Here is a 20,086-nt window from a genome sequence, read left to right as displayed (position 1 = left end):
TAAGGCGTTGGGTCCTAACTGGTCCTCCACGAGGCCCAATCATTTAGGCCTGGAAACAAGGCCTAGTAATTTGGGCCTGGAAACGAGGCCCACCAACAGACCCGAGAAGTCGAGAGCTGGAAGGAGAAGTCGCGCGGTCCGACTCCCAGAGCTCCAATTCCGCAGCAGATCTCCCAGTCTTTTGTTTCGAACGCACTCCACTCCCTACCGGCTACCGCTGCCGGCCGCGGCCGTCCACCCACTACCACCACAGCAACCACCGCGGAACAGCCTCCACCCGCCGGCAAGCTTTGACTCGAGGATGAGCGGGGCGGCGCTGTGCGCGGTGCTGACGGAGCTGGGGTTCGACGGGGAGGACCCGCTGGACGCGGACGCGCTCGAGTGGCCGTTCCAGTACGAGGAGGCGCGGCCGTTGCTCGCGTGGATCTGCTCCTGCCTCCGCCCCTCCAACGTCCTCTCCCCGTCCCACCTCTCACAGTGAGTTCAACAAATTCCCCCCTCCCTCCGCATAGTTCTCTCTCCCTCCCTCCAAAACGTCTTTTCTCTCGATTTGGTTGCTGGTACTGGCAGAGGACGATTTCTCGCTTCAATGCGCTCGCTTTGATCGCGCTTCTTTAAGTCGACCCGTGGTTTGATGCTTGGAGAGGTATGGAGGACTCGGTGGCTGCGAGATTCGGGGAGCTTCATGTGCTGATCTGCAGGGAGCGCCGGAATTTCTGCGATTTGCTCGGGGATTTATGGTGCATTAGGGTTCTAGTGGTGTGTTTGTCGATTAGCTGGAAATGCGAGCATTTTGTGGTGCCTGCGGAGGATTTGCTTACAGTTTTGGCCGCGGTTTCATTAAGTTGGATTTTATGGGTTTTGTGTTTAGCGTATGGGTGGGTTAGCTGGAAGCTGCATTAGTTAAATGCGTGTTCGTTTAGATCGTGGACACAGGAGTTGGTGGGTTCTCCGATTGGTATTCACTGGGGTTTTGCATGAATTGGAGTGCAGTCAGGTGAACATCTCGGTTCTTTTGATGTCTGTTTCTCTCAGCTTAGTTTAAGTGTTAAGTATCTCATGTCTGTTAGTGTCTAGTTCCCTCGGCTTAGTGGAGGTGCTAAATATCACATTCCATGTGAATGCCCAGAACACATACACACACGAACCATCCAAAAATGTTCGAACGTTCCTTTCCTTGATTGCCTACTCCTCCTTTGTTTAACTGCCCAGATGGTGTGCTTATATGGGGAAGCATTCCATTTTTAACCAAGGCAACTGCAGCTGGAAAATTGGAGATGCAGAAAAATCGAATGCTTGGATCCAAGGGTTGCATTTTTGTACTCCTTGTGGTTTCCTGGCAACATCATCCAACCTGCAAAATGATGTTTTGTACACTCCTTGTGGTTTAATAGTTGCCCCTTCAGTAATTAACTTCTGAACCACACATCACTACAACAGGTGCCTAACTTCTTACAAAATAGTTAAGGGATACTTGTTAAATTACCTGCCGGACTTCTGTTAAGAAAACCTAGTTTTTACTGTATCATGCTTTTCAAGGTTTGGTGCTTCTGAATTTATGCTTTTACTCAGATAGGATTAGCTGGGTTTAAATCAATATTCCCACTTCTTTTGTGATATTCAATTTATAAATTTGCACAGGTGAGTTTTTATTTTTCAAGCTTGCTCTTGCTTGAATTATCTGTGCATGACTCCATATGTTTTGGCTGACAGGTACGAGCAACTCGTGGAAGAGGGAAGACTTCTAGAGGTATATCCATCCTCTGGGGTACTTTTGCAATGTCTTAGTAATCTACAAGAATGTAGGATTTTGTTTCTTATTGATCTTGGAAGTGCAGTTCCGAATGCTGATGTTTCAGGACCTACAGGCACAGAACATCAAATTAGTGATCAAATAAAATATTAAAAGAACCTCTACATTTTCTTGTAAAAATACTAGAAATTGGGCCAGTTCTCAGCGTTATTTTAGATCAACTTCTCAGCTGTTATTGAATCCATCCAACATCCAGAACCCTTCTTGCAATCATACAAGTTAAAAGCATAAAATCTTATCCATGCCATTCCAGTATTTACCCTATACATTATTGTAAGTAAACCCGCTAGCAGTCACTTGTAACATTGTCTGATGCAGCTGCTGTTTTATGAATTATCTTAATCCATTGGTCAAAGCTTAAAATATTTATGATGGCCTGTATCATTTGCCAGGGTGAGGATTTGGACTCTGCTTTTGATAGTATTTCAGCCTTTTCAAGCAAGAAAGACAACCAAGAGGCTGTCTTTGAAGCAGAAGAAACAATTCTTGATATTCGGTATGCTGAAACTTCCATTTTTATAAACTCTTAGTGGAAGCCTTAGCACCCTTGAATTATTGCTGCTCTCACTTTGATGATTTTATGCTGTTATACTTATATCATCTGTCACAGAAAATCCTACTGGGAACTGGTTCTTGAGAATCCAGGCTGGCACTAGAGTTCCCAAAACTAGCTGTTGCTATTTCAATAGAATATAGGAAAGGGTGACGAGTTAATCCCTAAACAGTAAACATATACTCGATCCCATATTAAGTGCCGAAATATTACATGTATCTAGACGCTTTTATGCATAGATAAATGCATATTTGGACAAATTTGAGTCACTTAATTTGGGACGGAGGGAGTACTAAACAAGAAGCTTAAAAGGACACTCGGGTAGGGGTCTGAGTACACATGGTAGCACAATTTTGCCACATGCGCTCCGATGCCTAATTAAACAAGAGGCGGAGAGACTATGAACTATGATTTATTCATAGCTTAGACTCCCTAACTGCCTGCCATCTTGATACACAAGGAACATAAGAGAACATCATTTTAAACTTTTAAAGGGCTACCCAAACAGCTCAAACAACTAAGAAATTCTTATGCTCAACAAGTTGAGCTGGTCAAATCTTATCCGGCCAAAAGGACAATTAGTCAACTATTTGCTAAAGCTAACCTTCTAGTTACCTTCCCGATACAGAAGAGCCAAGCGAACTGCATCATGCCACGTGCATCTGCTGCTACTAGGCCCATGTCCAAAGCATCCGTTTAGAGGCAGATCTACATGTTATCTGTCTGAACTTTGGCTTCTGATTTAGCATTCCTCTACTGGGCCAAGTCGCTGTCAAGTACTCTGTACTAGTTAGGCACAATTACCAATTGCACAACAGCAATTTTCTTCTTGGGTATATGTGCTGTAATGACAGGTCTTTCCATTTTCTTGCGTGCAGTGAAGCAAAAGTAGCATATAGGGCTGAAGTTTTTGAGTTACAGAAGCAGCTTGCACGGCAACAAGCACAGTTTGATTTGCTTTCAGGACAAGCATCTTCTCTTATTCAAGGCAGGCGAGCACGTGTATCAGCTATGTCTACAGTTAACGTGCAACTTATATCCTTAGATGAGATACTTTCTTCCAGAAACATAGAGGTACTTTTCACTCTGTTGCATCTTAAAGATTTTCTTCCATGTTGTTACCATATTTGGACTTCTGATTGAATTAGTAATTTAGTATACAGGCAACAAGACAATACACGTTTCTTTTTTCTTGTTAATATTTTAATCTCAGAATTAGGTTTACATGCAAAACTTCTGTTTTGAGTCTGATATTAGTAGCTTTGCGCATTCACTAAAAGGAGGGATACAATATACAAGTTCAGAGGAAAAATCAGACTGTTTGGGAAGGGGTAGGTAAATTCGAGTTCCTGTAAAGAGAATATTCATATACCGAATGGGAATGCAAGAAACAACACCTTCCTAGGTGGACACTGAGAGGATAAACACCTTCATAATATGTTCTATTGTGCGCCATGAAATATATCTTTTTGTTACACACCATGCTTGATTTCATGGTACAATCTGGGGAAAGACAAACCTGAACTTTAGATTATCTACACCTATTATAGAATGGCGTACTTGCAATAAACTGTGAAACAAGTATGATCATATGTGTGTTGTACAGAAAAGACAAAAAAAAAAGCTCTCGTTTTTAGTGTAAATCATCTTCTCTGTGAAGTGTGCTCCTAGACCAATTAATTCAAAAATTGCTTGTAGCTCAATTTTTACTGCGTCAAACTAAATAATTTGATTATCTTGTGCTTTTGTCAATACCGAGTTATAAGGGATATTGGCAATGTTTTCCAAGAGGTAATTGTTCGATAAGTTTGATATGATGTATTTTCTAACTTTCAGATGAATGCAGTTCTTGGAAGAATTGCTGCTACAACCCAGGAATTGGCCCATTATCATTCCGGAGATGGTATGTACTCAAACTTGTATATACATCACATCGTATCCAGTAGTCTCTGTAATTTAATTAATGTTCATGATATGCATATGCAGAGGACAGTATATACTTGGCATATTCAGACTTCAACCCTTATGTTATTGGAGATTTGGCTTGTACAAAGGAGCTAAACCGGTGGTTCTCGAAGCAATTTGAGAAGGTAAATTCTGTGGCTGTCACTGTTTGCCAAAAACTAGCCAACTTCTGTTTGTTCCAGATGTATTAGGGATTTGAGCAAGTAGTCACCTTTGTTCTTTACTGAACATCACACTTTCTTAAATATTAACCCCACTATCTTTCCCACCTCCCCTATCACAGTGCAAGCCAATAGAGGTAAATGGTACAAGATAGTTAAAAATATCTGGTGGTGAACTTTTTATCTGTTCTTGGTTTGATTTAATAGTTACTCAGTAATACCTTTTATTTTAGGTGTAAAAATATCACAATCATTAAAAACAACAGTGCATATGGCTGTGTATTGGAGTATGACTCAATTTTCATTGTTGCGGGTAGCTTTATGCTGGATGAAATATTTGCTCTGTATGCATGGCTTTCGCCACCTAGGTTGTCTTAAAGAGAGTTAATAAGAATATTCCCATGTTGTTGAGTAATGCTCTCCGTGTCCCTTTTGTTCAGTCACACTATTTTTAAGTTTTAGCACCTGTTAGTAAGAATCATCTACAATACCATGCTGTTTGCCAGATTTTGGAGACTCGTGTATCACATTTCTCAAATTTCCAGGACCAATCTGTTAAACAATTCCACATCTCTTTCATAACCGTACCTTTTGTCTTCTTTGAGTACCACACAATCATACTTAGATCCTGTGAACTGCCTATTCGTTTCGTATCTGTTATGTTATCAGGGGCCATTTCGACTTGTTGCCGAGGAGGGAAAATCCAAATGTTCCTGGGTTAGTCTTGATGACATCACAAATTGCTTGGCAAGAGGTAAACTGAAAGTCTTTCACAGTAAATCATCTGTAATTGTTTTCTCATAAAGGCATTAGTACTCTCAGAAGGGCATAGCTATACTCTAATACTCCCAGCATGCTTGCTTATAGATGAATAAATTATAACAGCCATGTTAATGTATGCAGGAGATTCTGAAAAATCTCATCATCACCAACGTGTGGCTGAGTTGCAACGACTTCGCTCCATGTAGTTATCTTTCGCTTGATTCCTTGGCATCCTTGTAATAGCTAACATTTTTTTTCAATCTTGTTGCATGGTACAAATCACGTGAAATCTCATGTTTAGGTGCAAAATACGTACTTTTATGTGGATCATTATATAAGTGATGGGTGGAGAAGATCCATGAGATTTTGTGGTCACATGGATTGGCACCTGATACATCTTCTTTAGGGATAGTTTGCTTTGCAGTGTGGTGTGGGTCATATTAAAGTGTAATAAATTCTAGTAACTACACCGAACATTTTTCTGTTATTTGGAAACCACTGGAAAGCAGGTTGCCAAACAAGATAACATTCCAGGTTGTTTCTACCAACTGAGATCATCATGATCCATTGCAATGCCAAACAGAACCTTTAATCATTCCATATCGAGATGTCTAGCTAATAAAAAGCTTCAAATTCTCCCATTTAATGTTAATTTTCTTTTTTGCTATCACTTCATTGATATGAGTGCACTGTAACTTGTGGTATTGTATCATCATTCTGTGTTCTGCAGTTTTAACCTCTTAAATCTTTGCAAGTGCCTATTTTCAGCTTTTCTTATTTCAACAGTTCATCCATGGTAGTCCGTGGGCTTACATTAATTTGTCAACAGATTTGCTACAAGTGAACGACAATGGGTTGAAGCACAAGTTGAGAATGCTAAACAGCAGGCCATACTCTCAATTTTAAAATCACAAGTATCATCCGATGAGGCTCACATACATAGGGATATCCATTCTCTTAGGTATATGTTATGTTACTGGTCTTGATTGTGGTTCTATCAGTCTTTTTTCTGCTATGATCCTTTGGCATAACTGTCACAGCTCGTTTGGCACCCATCATTTGGGTCTAGAATTCTGGAATTCATTTTGAATTCCGGAAACCAACTTGTTTGGTTGGCACAGAATTGGCCACAGGAATTGAATCTCGAATTCCATGGAATCACACTATAACTAACTCCAACTCCTCTCTAAAAGCCATCGTTTCTCTGGAATTGTCTCTCACTACAAATCCATTTGGTAGGAAACATGATTTTTGAACCCGTAATTCAAATTCAACCAAATGAAATCCTATCAAAATTGGATTTCAGTTACCAAATGAGTTGTGACAGAAATATCTAAAGTATAAAAAGGATTGATCTGATTTCAGTTACCAATTATCTGTCTTCTGACTTCAGGAGAAAAAGTTCAGAGCTTGCTGGAGAACTATCAACACTTTCTCAAAAGGTGCAGGCTTTCGTATCTGAGGTATGTCCACAGACACAGCTTCATCTTTAGAAATTCATTTCATTCGAGTTATAAAATTACCTCTTAATTCTCTTGAGCCAGTTTAAGTCTAGATTCGCTAAGCTGAAGTTTTAACTCTTTAATGCTACACTACCAAAGAATATATTAATTCTTAGAGCAAGAACACTAGTTCAACAGTGACATAGATAGGTTTGTTGAATGTTTACATGTATGTGGAGTTCAAAAAGTGTTCATTGTCGACAAACTGGTTTGCGGGGGTTTTCAAACCCAGAGTGACAACTAGTGATGTTCTGCAATTTCCGAAGTTCGTTTAGAACTGTAAGAGTTGAGTTACCTCTTGTAGGGATTTTGTTTTGAACTCACCTCTTGTGGGAACTTAAAAATGCATTGTAACTTTCATTTCAAAAACTGGCATGGTGGTATTGTGAAATTTCAAATTTGCTATACCCTTGGATAAATTTATGTACCTTTTGGCATTTTAGAGGACATGATACCAATAATAATTCTCACTGCAGTATTGCAGTGCATCAATTATGTTCCAATGCTTCTTTTAGCAATAGTTATCTGTTTAATGGCATAAGCTTGTGTATTTGATCAATTTACATGTTTTCCTCTCCAGACCATACCATGCCTTTGTTCAGAACTTGCTCAACTTCAAGGCACATATATTTTGCAAGGTTTGCACGAAGTATTTCTATATTTTCCGTTGTTTTGTAAGATTTTGTCAAGAAAAAAAAATCTTGACACTCTTCTTAACACTCAAATATTTAGGGGATTACGATTTAAAGGTCATGCGGCAGGAATACTACATTAACCGGCAGAAAACAGTAAATACATCCTCACAGTATATGTCATTCTACATTCTATGTATCTTCTTCTTCTGTACTTTCTTATTGGGCCTTCTCTCTAATGTTTGAAACTAAGATGTCACTTAGTTTCCTATTCAGGCGTATGATGTCACTCAAGTTGTGTAAACACTATTTTTCATAATTTGCTTTTGGGAATCTCTGGAGGATTTCTAAAGTAATTGCACGAACAAATGAGTGCAATGGCAATCACCCTGCTTGTCGGTGCCATCGTTTAGATTTAATTGATGGCATGCATAGAAACTAGTTGTGTTTCACCTTGTTGGGTTTTTCATTCCATGCAAGGTGGTCTACTGGCTACTGGTCAATGAATTGCCAATTTGTTGCTACTATGCACTGATGCATGTCAATCATCCTCAACCTTTCTGCAATCAATAGAAACAGTCTGTTGAAATTTGGTCTTCAACGAGCAACTGTTTCTTATATGATAGTGTGTCAGCTGGACTTACATATGTACTATTATATGTCCTCGCAGTTCATAAACCATTTGGTTAATCAGCTTTCAAAACACCAGTTTCTGAAGATCGCTTGCCAACTTGAAAGGAAGCATATAGCCAGTGCTTACTCATTGCTTAGAGTCATAGAATCTGAGTTACAAAGCTACCTAACGGCTGTCAACACCCGTCTGGTAAGAACTCTACTGCTGTGAACTCCATTAGGGCCATTATAATTCATTATTTATACATGTTTCATGCTATTTTCAGTATTTATACATGTATTTATACATGTTTCATGCTATTTTCAGTATTTATACATGTTTCATGCTATTTTCAGCTTATATTTAGACATTGCCTTTGTGAGGATTATTGGTTTTTTTTTTGTATTGACTATCATTAGGGCCATTATAATTCATTAATTCAAGCTGCATCTGAGGTGCGTGAACAAGGAGCAATTGATGATCGCGACACTTTCCTCCATGCAGTGCGAGATCTATTATGTATTCACTCAAGTAAGCAGGGAACTATGTAATCAGTTTGTAGTTTGGACCTTTTTTTTATTCTCCTGCTCTTATGTTTCCATCTTTTCTATAGATGCCCAAGCAGCAGTGCCAACATACATGTCAGCACATGCTTTAGTTCAGCAGATATCGGCACTCCAATCTGACTTACTTTCTCTTCAGTCTGAACTTGAAAATACACTTCCAGCTGACAGGAAAAGATGTATCAATGAGCTGTAAGTTATAACAAGCCACTACCTTATTTCACATCATCAATATGGTTGCTTTTAGTGCTTCTTGTGTGAACCGACCAATATGCATTCTTAGTTTAGTTTGGTGTATAAATAAATAATAATGCCGCCCTCTAAAATTTCCAACAAACAACTGAGGTGGATGCTTACTTTTGTAGCAGGCAGTGCCCATGGTACTGGTTGTGTTGCCGGCTCAATTTTTTTTCTGTACATATTGAATTGTTGCCTCGAATACTGCTCATATATATAAATGAGATTGTGAATATGCAAAAGTAACAGTAGCATCAATTCAATTAGTTTTGCTCAATTTCTGTCAAATTTACAAGCCCTTTAAATCGCCATGTCGTACAAGTTATTCAGTACTCTGCTGTATCCTGCATATTCTCGTTTTAGTCTGTGTATATGTATCTAATAGGTTTCATGTAGATTCATTTCGCACTTATCCACTTCTGCAGGTGCACTCTGATTCAAACAGTTGAACAGCTTCTGTTTGCATCCTCCACAACTGCAGAACCAGTATTAACACCTTGGGTACACTCTTTGAGCAATATGATTGTGTTATTTCTTGTATATCCGTTAACTCATCACATTCGTGCTCCTGTTGCAGCCACTGATGCGAGCGCTGGATGATATGGAAAATGCCAATGCTCAAGTTGAAGTTTCTGTAGAAGAAGTAACCAAGGCTCGCACCCAAAAGATAAAGGTACTGGCACTTGTCAGTTGTTACTATGAGATCTCCTTAAGGTTATCATTATTGTTATCTTATTGAATATTGTAATCAATATGCGCTCCATTATCTTCCATAAACCTTAAAATTTCTTCCAGTTAGATAAGACAAGTGGGGAATGCTTTGTTTCCATCCAGTAGAACTTGGGCGGAACAAAGGACTTTTGACTCAGTTGTCAGTCCTCATTATGCAAAGAACTTGAAATGGCTAATATAGAGTTGAAAATAGTACTCCCTCTGGCCGGAATTACTTGTCGCAGATTTAGTACAAATAGTAATATTTGTCTCTCCTCTTTCCATATTCCTCTGCACACCATATTTACAATCAAAATTGCAGATCTTTGAAAATCGTGCCCATGAGGTGGGGAGGGAAAGGCAGGTCTTTGTTGATTTCTTCAGCAACCACGAGCGACTCAAAAATCAAGTCAGAGAGCTAACCTCCCGCGTGAAAGCTCTACAGGAATAGAGCTCTTCTCCTAGGATGGTAAGCATAGAACATTCAACCTCTCTAGTCTCTAACGCCCCTACTTGATGATCATCATCTCACAACTGAACTCAGTTCTAGCCTGTGTTCCAGGTCTTTGCGAAAATGGGAAGCAACTGCGATGGCTCCTATGTGCAGCAATTAATGTTGTTTCTTGTAGAGCTCCAACACATAGTTGGGGGATGTGTGTGCAGTGCCGGTGCGAAACATCATAAAATATCAAGTGGTTTGCATATTCAGGTCATTGACCTTGCGCCACTTGAATAGTGGGCGTTATGATATTTATGCCGTTTTGTATGTTGTAAAATATGTTAGAAATCACAAGCAAGCTCAGTAGGTTGTGGTGGTGGTGTTTAGAAATTAGAAAACAATTGATTAGTTCGCATTAAGCACTTGATTGAGCTGGGCTCGCATTTCATGCGACTCTCTCAAAGTTGCTGTCATGCTGTGAAACTATGAGGTTGGTTTGTGCAGAAGCTACGGGGTGGTGCTTGAAATTACCAGTGCTTTGTCCTGCGTTTTCGGCTCCCAGTTCATAAGTAGTTACAGAAACTGTGAAAAACAACAGAACTGGAGCTTTCTTAGGACCCTTTCATTTCGTAGGAATGCCAGAGAAATTTTGAAGGACTAAAAAGAAAAGGGTTGGAATAGCTCGCGAACATGACCGCGCTAGTGCATCTACGGAATAGCCCGCGAACAGGCAGCAAACCCAGGCAGTCTGTATGCATGCATGTGCATGAATATATTTTATAAAGGTGCCTTTTATAAAATGTAACTTCAAAATGATATATCTCAAACCATATACTTGATTTATGATCCGTTTTCATGGTTAAATTTGTCTCGATGACATCTTCGAAATTGATCCCATATTGATAAACTTCGACAAAAAAAATCGTTCTAAAATTTCCATCTTGTAATATATATATAAAGTTGTCACCCTCTAAAATATTTGCAATATAACGTGATGGTAGTGTTATAGCCATAGTGCAGCTCTGTTGGCTCTTTTCAAGTCAGATCTCAGCCGCGCGCGCGATGGCTGTATCATAGCAGCAGACCATGCTGCGTCAGATAGTCCTTACTATGTTAGCATCAGCTTGTGCCATGTTAGGTTTGTCACATTGAGCAGGAACGAAGTGTGAACATAGGCACAAAAACAACGTTTTGGTGATCCTGTGTAGTTGCTTGCTTTCCGCTTGAGCTACTTTCACTGTGAAGAAGAGGACTTCATCTCTTCACTTACCCAAGGACTTCATCTCTTCACTTACCCAAGGCGGAAATAACGCGTCTGGCTTGGAAAGCTAGTTAGGTGGAGTGAAAAAGACCCTATACTGGATCTGCACATACTTACTGACAATATCCATAAATGACTTGTTTTTGGTAATCGACGAGGATTACCATATTGATATTCGGGCGCATGATAAACATCAGTACTCCAGTGCATTTCTCCGTCTGATTCGGAATAAATATGTTTTTGTACCCTTTCTTTAAAATGTAAAGTGGACGTTCCGGCACGAATCTCCGCAACGTGAGTCCAGCACCTTTTATATCAGTCCCAAACAGCCTGCATCATAGCAGCATGATAGTCCTTACTATGTTAGCATCAGCTTGTGCCACGTTAGATTTGTCACATGTGAGTCCAGCTCCTTTTGTATGAGTCCCAAACAGAATAACGGGAACTTCAGGACATGGACCATGGGACTTCACGGGCTTAAGAAATATGTCAAAATCTTGGCACAATTTAGCATTCCTAATTAGCACAAATTACCGCCTCTAATGAACAAAAATAACTATGTCGTCATACTTTAAAACGACGCCACACAAACTCTATCTCTCATGTCGTCTCTAATGCACACAAATTGTCATCCCTAATGAATAAAATTTGCAGTCTGTAATGAACACAATAAACATGCCCATTTATTTCGGTCAAAAATCTAGCATGCACCATCACATCTCGCGTCTCAACTCGGAATCAAGATATCACTTCCACTCAAAAGGACCCCCATAGAAACCTTAGGCATGTTTGGTTTGTGAGACAAAGTTTGCCCATATGGAGTAGCAAAATTGGCTTGTGTGCTGCTACGGGTTAATTAACTAAACATGTACTCTCTCCGTCCCATATTAAGTGACTCAAATTTGCTCAAATATGGATATATCTATGTCTAAAAGCGTCTAGATACATGTAATAGAAAGTCACTTAATAGGGGACGGAGAGAGTATAAATTTATGGACTTGTGCACTATATTTAACTAGTTGAAAACCCGTGCGTTGCTAAGGGGGAGAACTAATAAAATGTAAGTACAAAACATGCTAACGTACAGAAAAAATATGCCCACTATTTTCATTTTCTCTTTGTATATTCATTCCGCATCGCTATTCGCTGGTTCTTTATCATATATTTTTTCATTTTCTCTCTTCTCCCTTTTTCCTCCTGGGCTGCAGCCCACCTCTCTCTTTTCATTTTTTTTCCTTTTTCTTCCTGGTCAGTACCTTTTTTTCTGGTCCATCTTCCTGCCAATCGTCCCATTTTTTTTCAGGCCCATCTTCATGCCAATCGCCCCAGCCTCGTCTCCCTCGCCACGCATGATGGAATCCAGTGCCAACCGCCAGCGCTTGTTGATCTCGCATTCGATTCTCTGTTTGTCCGAATGTTTCTCCTAAAATTGAAACATCCGAATTATTTCTCATCACCCCACAAACCGAGTCTGACTTTCAGTTTTACGTTTCGTCTCCTTAATTTTTCCGATTTATGAATCTCCCCCGACTCGTAACCGAGGCAAAAATCCAACCTTGCTCTACTTCGTCCTCCGCCCTAATGGTCAATGTTGCGCCGGCAAGGAGTTCTGGGCTCGTGTGCAGGTGGCACTAGCATGATGCTGCTGTTACAGCTCGGTGGGCTCGAGGCTGCCGTCGATGACATGCAGAGCCACCGGCCGTCGATGGGAGGAGTAGCAGCGGCCATAGCAAAATTGTGGCAGCCAGAGCGGAGTCGGTCGGGACGAAGATGGGGAGATGGAGGAGTAGCATGGCCATGGCGAGATTCGGTTCTCTCGCTCTCTTGATTTGGATCCGAAGTGGGGGACGGGGTGCTACGATCGGTGATGAGGCGGATCGTGGCGAGTGCCGTGTGCGAGGAGGCGGCGGATCGGGGCGGGTGTGTGAGGAGGAGGCGGGGCGAGGAAGAGATCGGGGATTTGGATTTGGATCGCATTGCTTGAGTTCGTGTTAGAGATGGGACGTGAGGAGATAGGGATGGGGGAATTTGTGTTTGACTTGGATGGAATGTGAGGAAGTGGGAGAGAGGGGAGGGCGACAAAGAGATCGGGATTTTGGGCCACGGGGTGACGGTCTTCACCACCACCTGCAATTTAATACTCCATCCGTCTTGCGCTAAAACAGCGAAAAGTGTTGCACTAAAACAATGACAAGTATTTAGAAACTGAGAGAGTAGATAGTAATAGATTCATGAAACCTCTTCCATGCCGGCAACAAAGTACCAGCGGCAAGGGGGAGCGAGGGTCATAGCGTGGGCACCTCCTATGATCAGCGGTGGACGACGGCGCCATCTGGTGGCGCTCTCCGATGATGATTGGCGAGCATGGATGGGCCATACTCCTCGATTGGCAGCTGTCCTCCTCGACAGCAGATCTCGCGACACTTGCTCCTTGATTGTCAACTGCCTTTCTTGATGGCGGATTCAAGGTTTTGGATTTGTTTTGTGATTTTTACCGGCTTTGAATGAATTGGGAGAAATCCGATCTTCATGTAATTATCTTGTCTACTAGATGAGTGGGGAAAGGAGTACTTGAAGCGAGGAACCTGTAGGTCTCAAGATCAGAAGCATGCAAACCTGGTGCCTTTGACCTTGATAGTTTGCTTCATTCGCTGACCAGACAGAGCTCTCAGATAAGGATTGCTACAAGCATATATTGCTGAATAGTTACAGTGTCATTGCTACCTGCAGAAGACTAGTACTATCATGCGTACATGTCTAATAATATGGAATTACATGCTGAGTGATCACTAATCACCTTATGCACTTGTATTGGTATATAAACATTTGCACTGGGGTTAGTGTCGACACCTCTACAACCACGAGTGCTAAACCATAGTAAGCATTTGTGTTTAGAAAATTTCTTTGCAGGATCAGTCTCAGCAAGACTTGCCTGCTCAAGTCACAACCTGAAGTTGTGCACAAGAACTGCTCAAAAGCAATATTAAGCTCAATCTAATGACCCAACTAAAAATCATGCGACTTAGGTATACCAAACCGAATATCTATTTTGTTAACTACGTAAGTATGAAGATATTTCAAAAAAAAATATAACTATATATTTACTTTTATAAAGATCTAACTTGATAATCGACCTCCATGTGCATTTGACGATACTTCTATGTGATGCGAGATTATATTTGCGTGAAAACTGTTGAAATATGAAATGTTAAAAAACAAAACGGTATAAGAATTATTAAAAAAAATAGAAACCAAACACATGAAAATATTTTTTTGTAATCATAAAATAAATATTGAATGTTATATTTATGTTATACGAATTTGCTTTACCTCAACATATTCTTGTCTTTCGCCCATGATATGGGTGTATTATGTTGGTAAGTTATAATGACAACCTGACACTAAATTTGGGATTTTTTAGGAAGTTTAAAATATTTAAAGTTTTCATCTTTAAATATTAGGACAAAATATTGCAGAAGTAAATTTACAAAGACCACACGTTGAAGCAACAATAATAGATGAAGTGGTAAATTACAACCAATAAAATGGATAGATAAAAACATTTCATAACCTAATGCAACATGCATGTCTTTATAAAAGTACTAAAATAGTATTGCAAATGTATTTTCTCCTTTTAATTGAATTCTGAGAAGTCAACCTCACCAATAGAAAAGTTCCGAAAGACCTGTAGAAAATGAACATAAGACCAGCAAAGGCTCTAATGTGCATGGTAGTTACCATCATGACCTTGATCTTTAAACGGATAAAATAGACATCCGATCAGAGCTAGGAACTAGCAGGATGGCTTTTTCAAAAAGATAAGATAAGGAAAATATCCATACATGGACGTGTGGCACATCCATTCCAGTGTTGGTGGACATCTGTTTGACGAAGCGGTAGAACTTAGCTCCAAAAACTTTGCTGCTGGTCCACTACCAGGAGCACTACCAGATCGAAACTCGGCATTCCTGCACATGGAAAAAAAATCAGTGTTCAGTAATTTCAGTGGGCCCCAAAAAATATATGTCTCAGACAGATAATTTCACCAATTTCGATCCCAAAAAGTGTTTTCCCGCCAGAGCCATCAATGGCGGGAAAAGAGCCCGCCAAAGCTCCAAACTCACTTGACAGATGGCCCCTGAGCCCCTCATAACCTCTCCTTTCTTGACCTAAATCTAAAAACTCTCCGTTCTTTCTTTAGCGGCGGCGCACCATGAACCATGTACTTTAGTTTGCATATATCTGTACTATTCTTTAATTTACAGTTGCGTCCGTCAGTCTCACATAATTGCTCAGTTTCTAGGACAATAGCATAGGTACCATAAAAGCAAAATATTCCAGACCGAAAATAATTGAAGCATTTTGGTCAGAAAATAAATTGAAATGACTAGGTCTATTATCCCAGATCTGCAAGGTGATATAGTGGTGTTGAATTTTTTTAGTGCCTTCAACTGATTGATGTGTTTGATTAATTGACTACTTAAGTAGAATATCTGATGCACATCGATTGAAGATTGCATTCAGAGATAAAAAGGCTTATAAGATAAAATAGGCCAGTCACCATTATGTCCATTATCTTCATAAATAAACTCCGTGCATGCATAACTGATCTAAATGCCAGACAAGAAAGGAAGATATGCATTATCCATTTTATTAACAGTTTGTGGGCTGACATGTTATTACATAATTTTTTTTTGTGAAAATTACTTAATTAATTGCCAGTGAAAATACGCAATTCTCTAGGAAACACAAATACATAAAGAGATTTCTGTAACTTAAAGCACCTAACCTCATGCTGAATATTTTGAATAGAGATATTTTGTGATAGGCAGACTGGTATGCAAACAAACACATAAACATATTTGATTGCTTGCTGAATGATCTTTAGTTTTAGCCATGCATTATTTCCAGTTCCAAGCAATACAATTGTCCTATCTGTTGTTTGGTAACGTGGCAGAACACGCAGACAGTGTTGCTGCAAGCAAAAAGGGTAGGCACTGCAATTATTTATCAACTAGGTGTTCACTATCGGAAAGCAACCTGCAGAGGCCCCATTGAGATGGCCATGACAACAAATAGCATTGCAACCTGGTCTGAGACCAAGCATTTCTTCGGTTATCTGCTCCTGACTACTTGTTGGGCCGTAAAAATGCTTAGGTGATTATGAACACCTCGATAATCAGAAAAATAGACACCTTGATATACTTTTACCTGCCCATTTTATAGGGAAGCACTGCTGTTCACGGTCCAGCAAAGCGCGTTTTTTTAAGTTTGCGTCAGCAGCAGGTCGTGAAATTCATATTATATGTAATGAAGCTTATTTGTTTTGTTAGGTTGGAATTTAAACATGTTCTCAAGTTGTCTACTACTATCTGTATTATGGCAGCTGCGGTTTAGTTTCATTTCATTTTGCATACAAGGAGGAAACTATACTTTTGCATCACGGTTGCTGTTGTAAGTCCGTCATGTACTGTCTATTCAATCCCTTTCTGAAGTTTGTGACTTTATGATTATCATTGGTTACCAGCTCACTTTTGAAAGATTCTAACAAATGCTTTTTTGTATGTATGCCTCTCCTGTACGGTGCAAATATCCACTATTCCATTGAAAGATTGACATTGAATTCGTCTACTAGATACATTATATTAGTATTAGTTCTATGCTGAGTTATCTACTCAATGACAAAGATAATCTGGATCAGGGTTTCTAGGTTTGCATCAAATAGCTGATTATTTTGAAGTAATTGATGACTCCAATTGGTGTACAAAGACTCTTAACTCATATGACATATGTTATTTCCTAATTTATTGTTACTCCAATTGGTTCAGAACACTGAGGTTTCAGAGATAAGACAACCAATTGGTTTGAGAACACTGAGGTTTCAGAGATGAGGATTTTTACGGTATCCCGGTACTCCAAAAACTTATATGGAGTACCGAACAAATCTCACGGTCCATATTAAAGAGCAAATTAGACATTTTTTCAAAGGAAAAAAATTGTTGATCTGGGCCGGCCCAAGTGGCGGCTGTCCCTCCCGATCCATGAACGAATCATCAAGTGATTAATTAAATTTTAGCGGCCATAAAGAACACCCGTGAATCACTTTAGAGTTGGAGGGACCCGATCAATTTATCTGGATAAGATGCATGAATCACTTGGAACGTCAAGTGATTAATCAACAAGTCTTTAGGAGAGAAGGAGAGAGAGATAAATCCATTCATCAAAATCCATATGCGTGCATGCATGATTAATCAACACATCGATTGCAGTAGCTGCATCATCGCGGGGTGGCGCTGAGTTGCTCCATCTGTTCGTCCGCTGTCCGGCACGGCAGGCGGCGGCTTCGTCCACTTCGCTCCGTCTGTTCGTCCGACCGCTGGCATGGCGCTCTAATCGCCCACCGGCGCAGCAACATCTGTGTCTCACTTTTTTCTAATTGCAAAGCATGATCCCATTTTTTTTAACGCTCACTGAGCACCAACACCGACACGCAGTTACTATTTTGCCCTGCAATTCATGGTACTCCAATATTTTTTTATCGGCACTCCGTGAGGCTAATGATGGGGTACCAGATAATACTGGCCACTGGATTAAGACAAATGAACGGTTCATATTAAATCCGGGGTATCGTAAAAGAACTCTTAGAGATAAGACAATCAACTTAACTGACTTATTGTGTTGAATAATTTACATAGATCGAGAATCAACTTTTAATTCCCTGGATATCCATAGAATGCCTTGTCTCTTTTCTACTCACTTATAGTTTATCTTACTGTGCTGCTTGTTTCCTACATAATTGCACACTTAATTAATGTATCTTTGTTGAATAAGCATATTTGTTCCATCAGAATTGTAGGCTGTCGATTATCCACGCCTTGCAGAATTTTGTAAGCAGATTGAGTCTTAAGCTTTCAAGTGGTGTACAAAGACCAATTGTTAATGGCTATAATTGGAAGTGGATATGAAATTATAAGCATTTAGCTAACATTTATAAAATTAAGTTCCCATAAATGTATACTTTAATAACATCCTGCATACTAAGTAGCGCATATCACTTAGCAGAATAAATTTCTCATATCTCATATTCACTGCACTGAGCATATATTTCTTATTGGATGGGGTGTGTTCATGTGTGGAAGTATGTCGAGGAATTGCTTTAATTTGGGTCTTAACTAAAATATCGTGTAGCTTTTGGATGTTCTTGATGGAAGAGAGAATGATGCTAAGAGGAAAAACTCTCTCCAAGTGGAAGATAAGATTATTTTGAGATCAGGCCTCACATTCTTTTTAATAGGGTAGAAGTCCTCCACCAGAGTAATCATTATTTATTAAAACATCTAGCTTTGTTTGTGATTTGCTCCTCACGGCGATAGGATGAGAGTATTGTGCACATACTCACATCAGTTAATCAAGTTTCATATGTAGGGGAGGATGTCTTTTTATAACAGAATGATACAATGATCTATCCAGGTCACAGTAGAAAGATTAGCACTGAAGTTGGAGAGTGCGTAGGATGTTGGTTCTGGCATCGTCGGCCAAGTTATTAATCAACCCACTCCCACATCTTGTTCATATAGACAAATGATTGATGATGAGATATGTCAGATTTCTGTAGCACGTGCTGATTCCGGTATTTGAGAGAACGAAGTCTGATTTCTATGATCAGATGTCATTGTAGTAGACCTCGCCGCCTCTTGAAGTCTAAACAAACATCATCTGACTGATCTGCACTTACTAGGCATATTCTTTTTATGCATATATTTTTATGAACTATTGATCAGATCCCTGCTTTAGTATGCGAGTTTTTCTAAGAGAAATCATGTAAAAACAAATAGAATGAAATACGCTAATGTCAGGCCGGGCATTGAAGAAAAGTTTTCATTGGGCATGAACTGTGATTGTTAGTGGTTTATTACTCGGTACTGAAATCATATTCATCGCTCTGATAGGATGGCGTGTCGCCGATGTGCTTAACGGCTACTGCCAGGATGTGCTTGGCTTTTACAGGCTTCCTCATACAAAAAACTAAGTCCGACTATGTCATCACACGCAGCAAAAATATTGTGGTCGCATAAACCAAAAACCAATTTTATCTTGCTAGCTGCGCAGCGAAACGCGCGTACACAACTAGTATAGCTTATAGGCTCTACAAAAGTAATAATCACCATATGGATTTTCAGTGTGCTTCCTAGAAGATGGGAAAAAACGACATACATGAGTTATCTTGACATCTCGTTATGTTTTAGATAACAGTGCATATGATATGTGAGAAAACATATATTGAGTTATGAATTTATATACCGTAGAAAATGACAATGATTCTGAAAATTGACCTGATGAGTTAACGTAAATCTTACACGACCGCCGATTAGCATAAATCGCATCCTCGTCGCCGCCTTCATTAGCAGGCCGCACAGGTTCCCGGCGGGCCGCCTTGGGCGGCGGCGAGGGAGGAAGTGACGGCGGCGGGCTAGGGTTGATGGGAGGGATCGGGCAGACGTACTCTTGAAAGGCAGAGATGAAGAAGGCGGACGCGCAGATCACCCTCCCGACGAAGGAGAGGAGCCCCATGATCCGCGATTCCGACGTGCTGGCCTTCTTCGTACTCGATTCGGCTCTCTCTGGTCCTCGGTCACGACGGCAGGCAACGAGGGGGGGCGCGCGACAGGCTGCTCTTTTTTCAGAGGAATCAACAGCCGCTCCAAATTAGAAATGACCATCGGACCGGGCAGTGAAAAAAGCCCAAAGGCCTGGCGGGACAGGGCCATCACAGACTAACCGGGCCAGGCCGGCCCATTATTTACAACCAAAACTATCCTTCTTTTATCCAAATTGCATCGCGTGCTGATATCGAACGGATTGTCAACCACCATC

At 40.2% G+C, this 20,086-nt stretch overlaps 1 protein-coding gene across 3 annotated transcripts; it reads left to right on the top strand.

Annotated features, from left to right (window-relative positions):
- Positions 1–145: 145 nt before the first annotated feature.
- Positions 146–10,484, top strand: LOC100822416 (AUGMIN subunit 3). 3 transcript variants are annotated; one of them, XM_003564134.4, is made up of 19 exons: positions 146–477; positions 1,714–1,750; positions 2,206–2,309; positions 3,245–3,440; positions 4,203–4,269; positions 4,353–4,456; positions 5,162–5,246; positions 5,396–5,456; positions 6,084–6,215; positions 6,648–6,717; positions 7,337–7,394; positions 7,489–7,544; positions 8,059–8,211; positions 8,421–8,532; positions 8,615–8,756; positions 9,227–9,302; positions 9,379–9,474; positions 9,835–9,981; positions 10,075–10,484. In XM_003564134.4, exons 1-18 carry the CDS (start codon positions 302–304, stop codon positions 9,961–9,963), a joined length of 1,854 nt encoding a protein of 617 aa, XP_003564182.1. In that variant the 5' UTR covers positions 146–301; the 3' UTR covers positions 9,964–9,981; positions 10,075–10,484. The 3 variants fall into 3 exon arrangements, with proteins under 3 accessions (XP_003564182.1, XP_010227932.1, XP_010227933.1); XM_010229630.3 differs by having other exon boundaries at positions 10,063–10,484; XM_010229631.3 differs by having other exon boundaries at positions 10,057–10,484.
- The last annotated feature ends 9,602 nt before the right edge of the window (positions 10,485–20,086 follow it).

The sequence above is a fragment of the Brachypodium distachyon genome, chromosome 1 (assembly GCF_000005505.3).
Source record: "Brachypodium distachyon strain Bd21 chromosome 1, Brachypodium_distachyon_v3.0, whole genome shotgun sequence".
In the NCBI taxonomy this organism is placed as follows: domain Eukaryota; kingdom Viridiplantae; phylum Streptophyta; class Magnoliopsida; order Poales; family Poaceae; genus Brachypodium; species Brachypodium distachyon.
The sequence above is the reverse complement of the archived record's forward strand: the minus strand, read 5'-3'. Positions and strand labels throughout refer to the sequence as shown.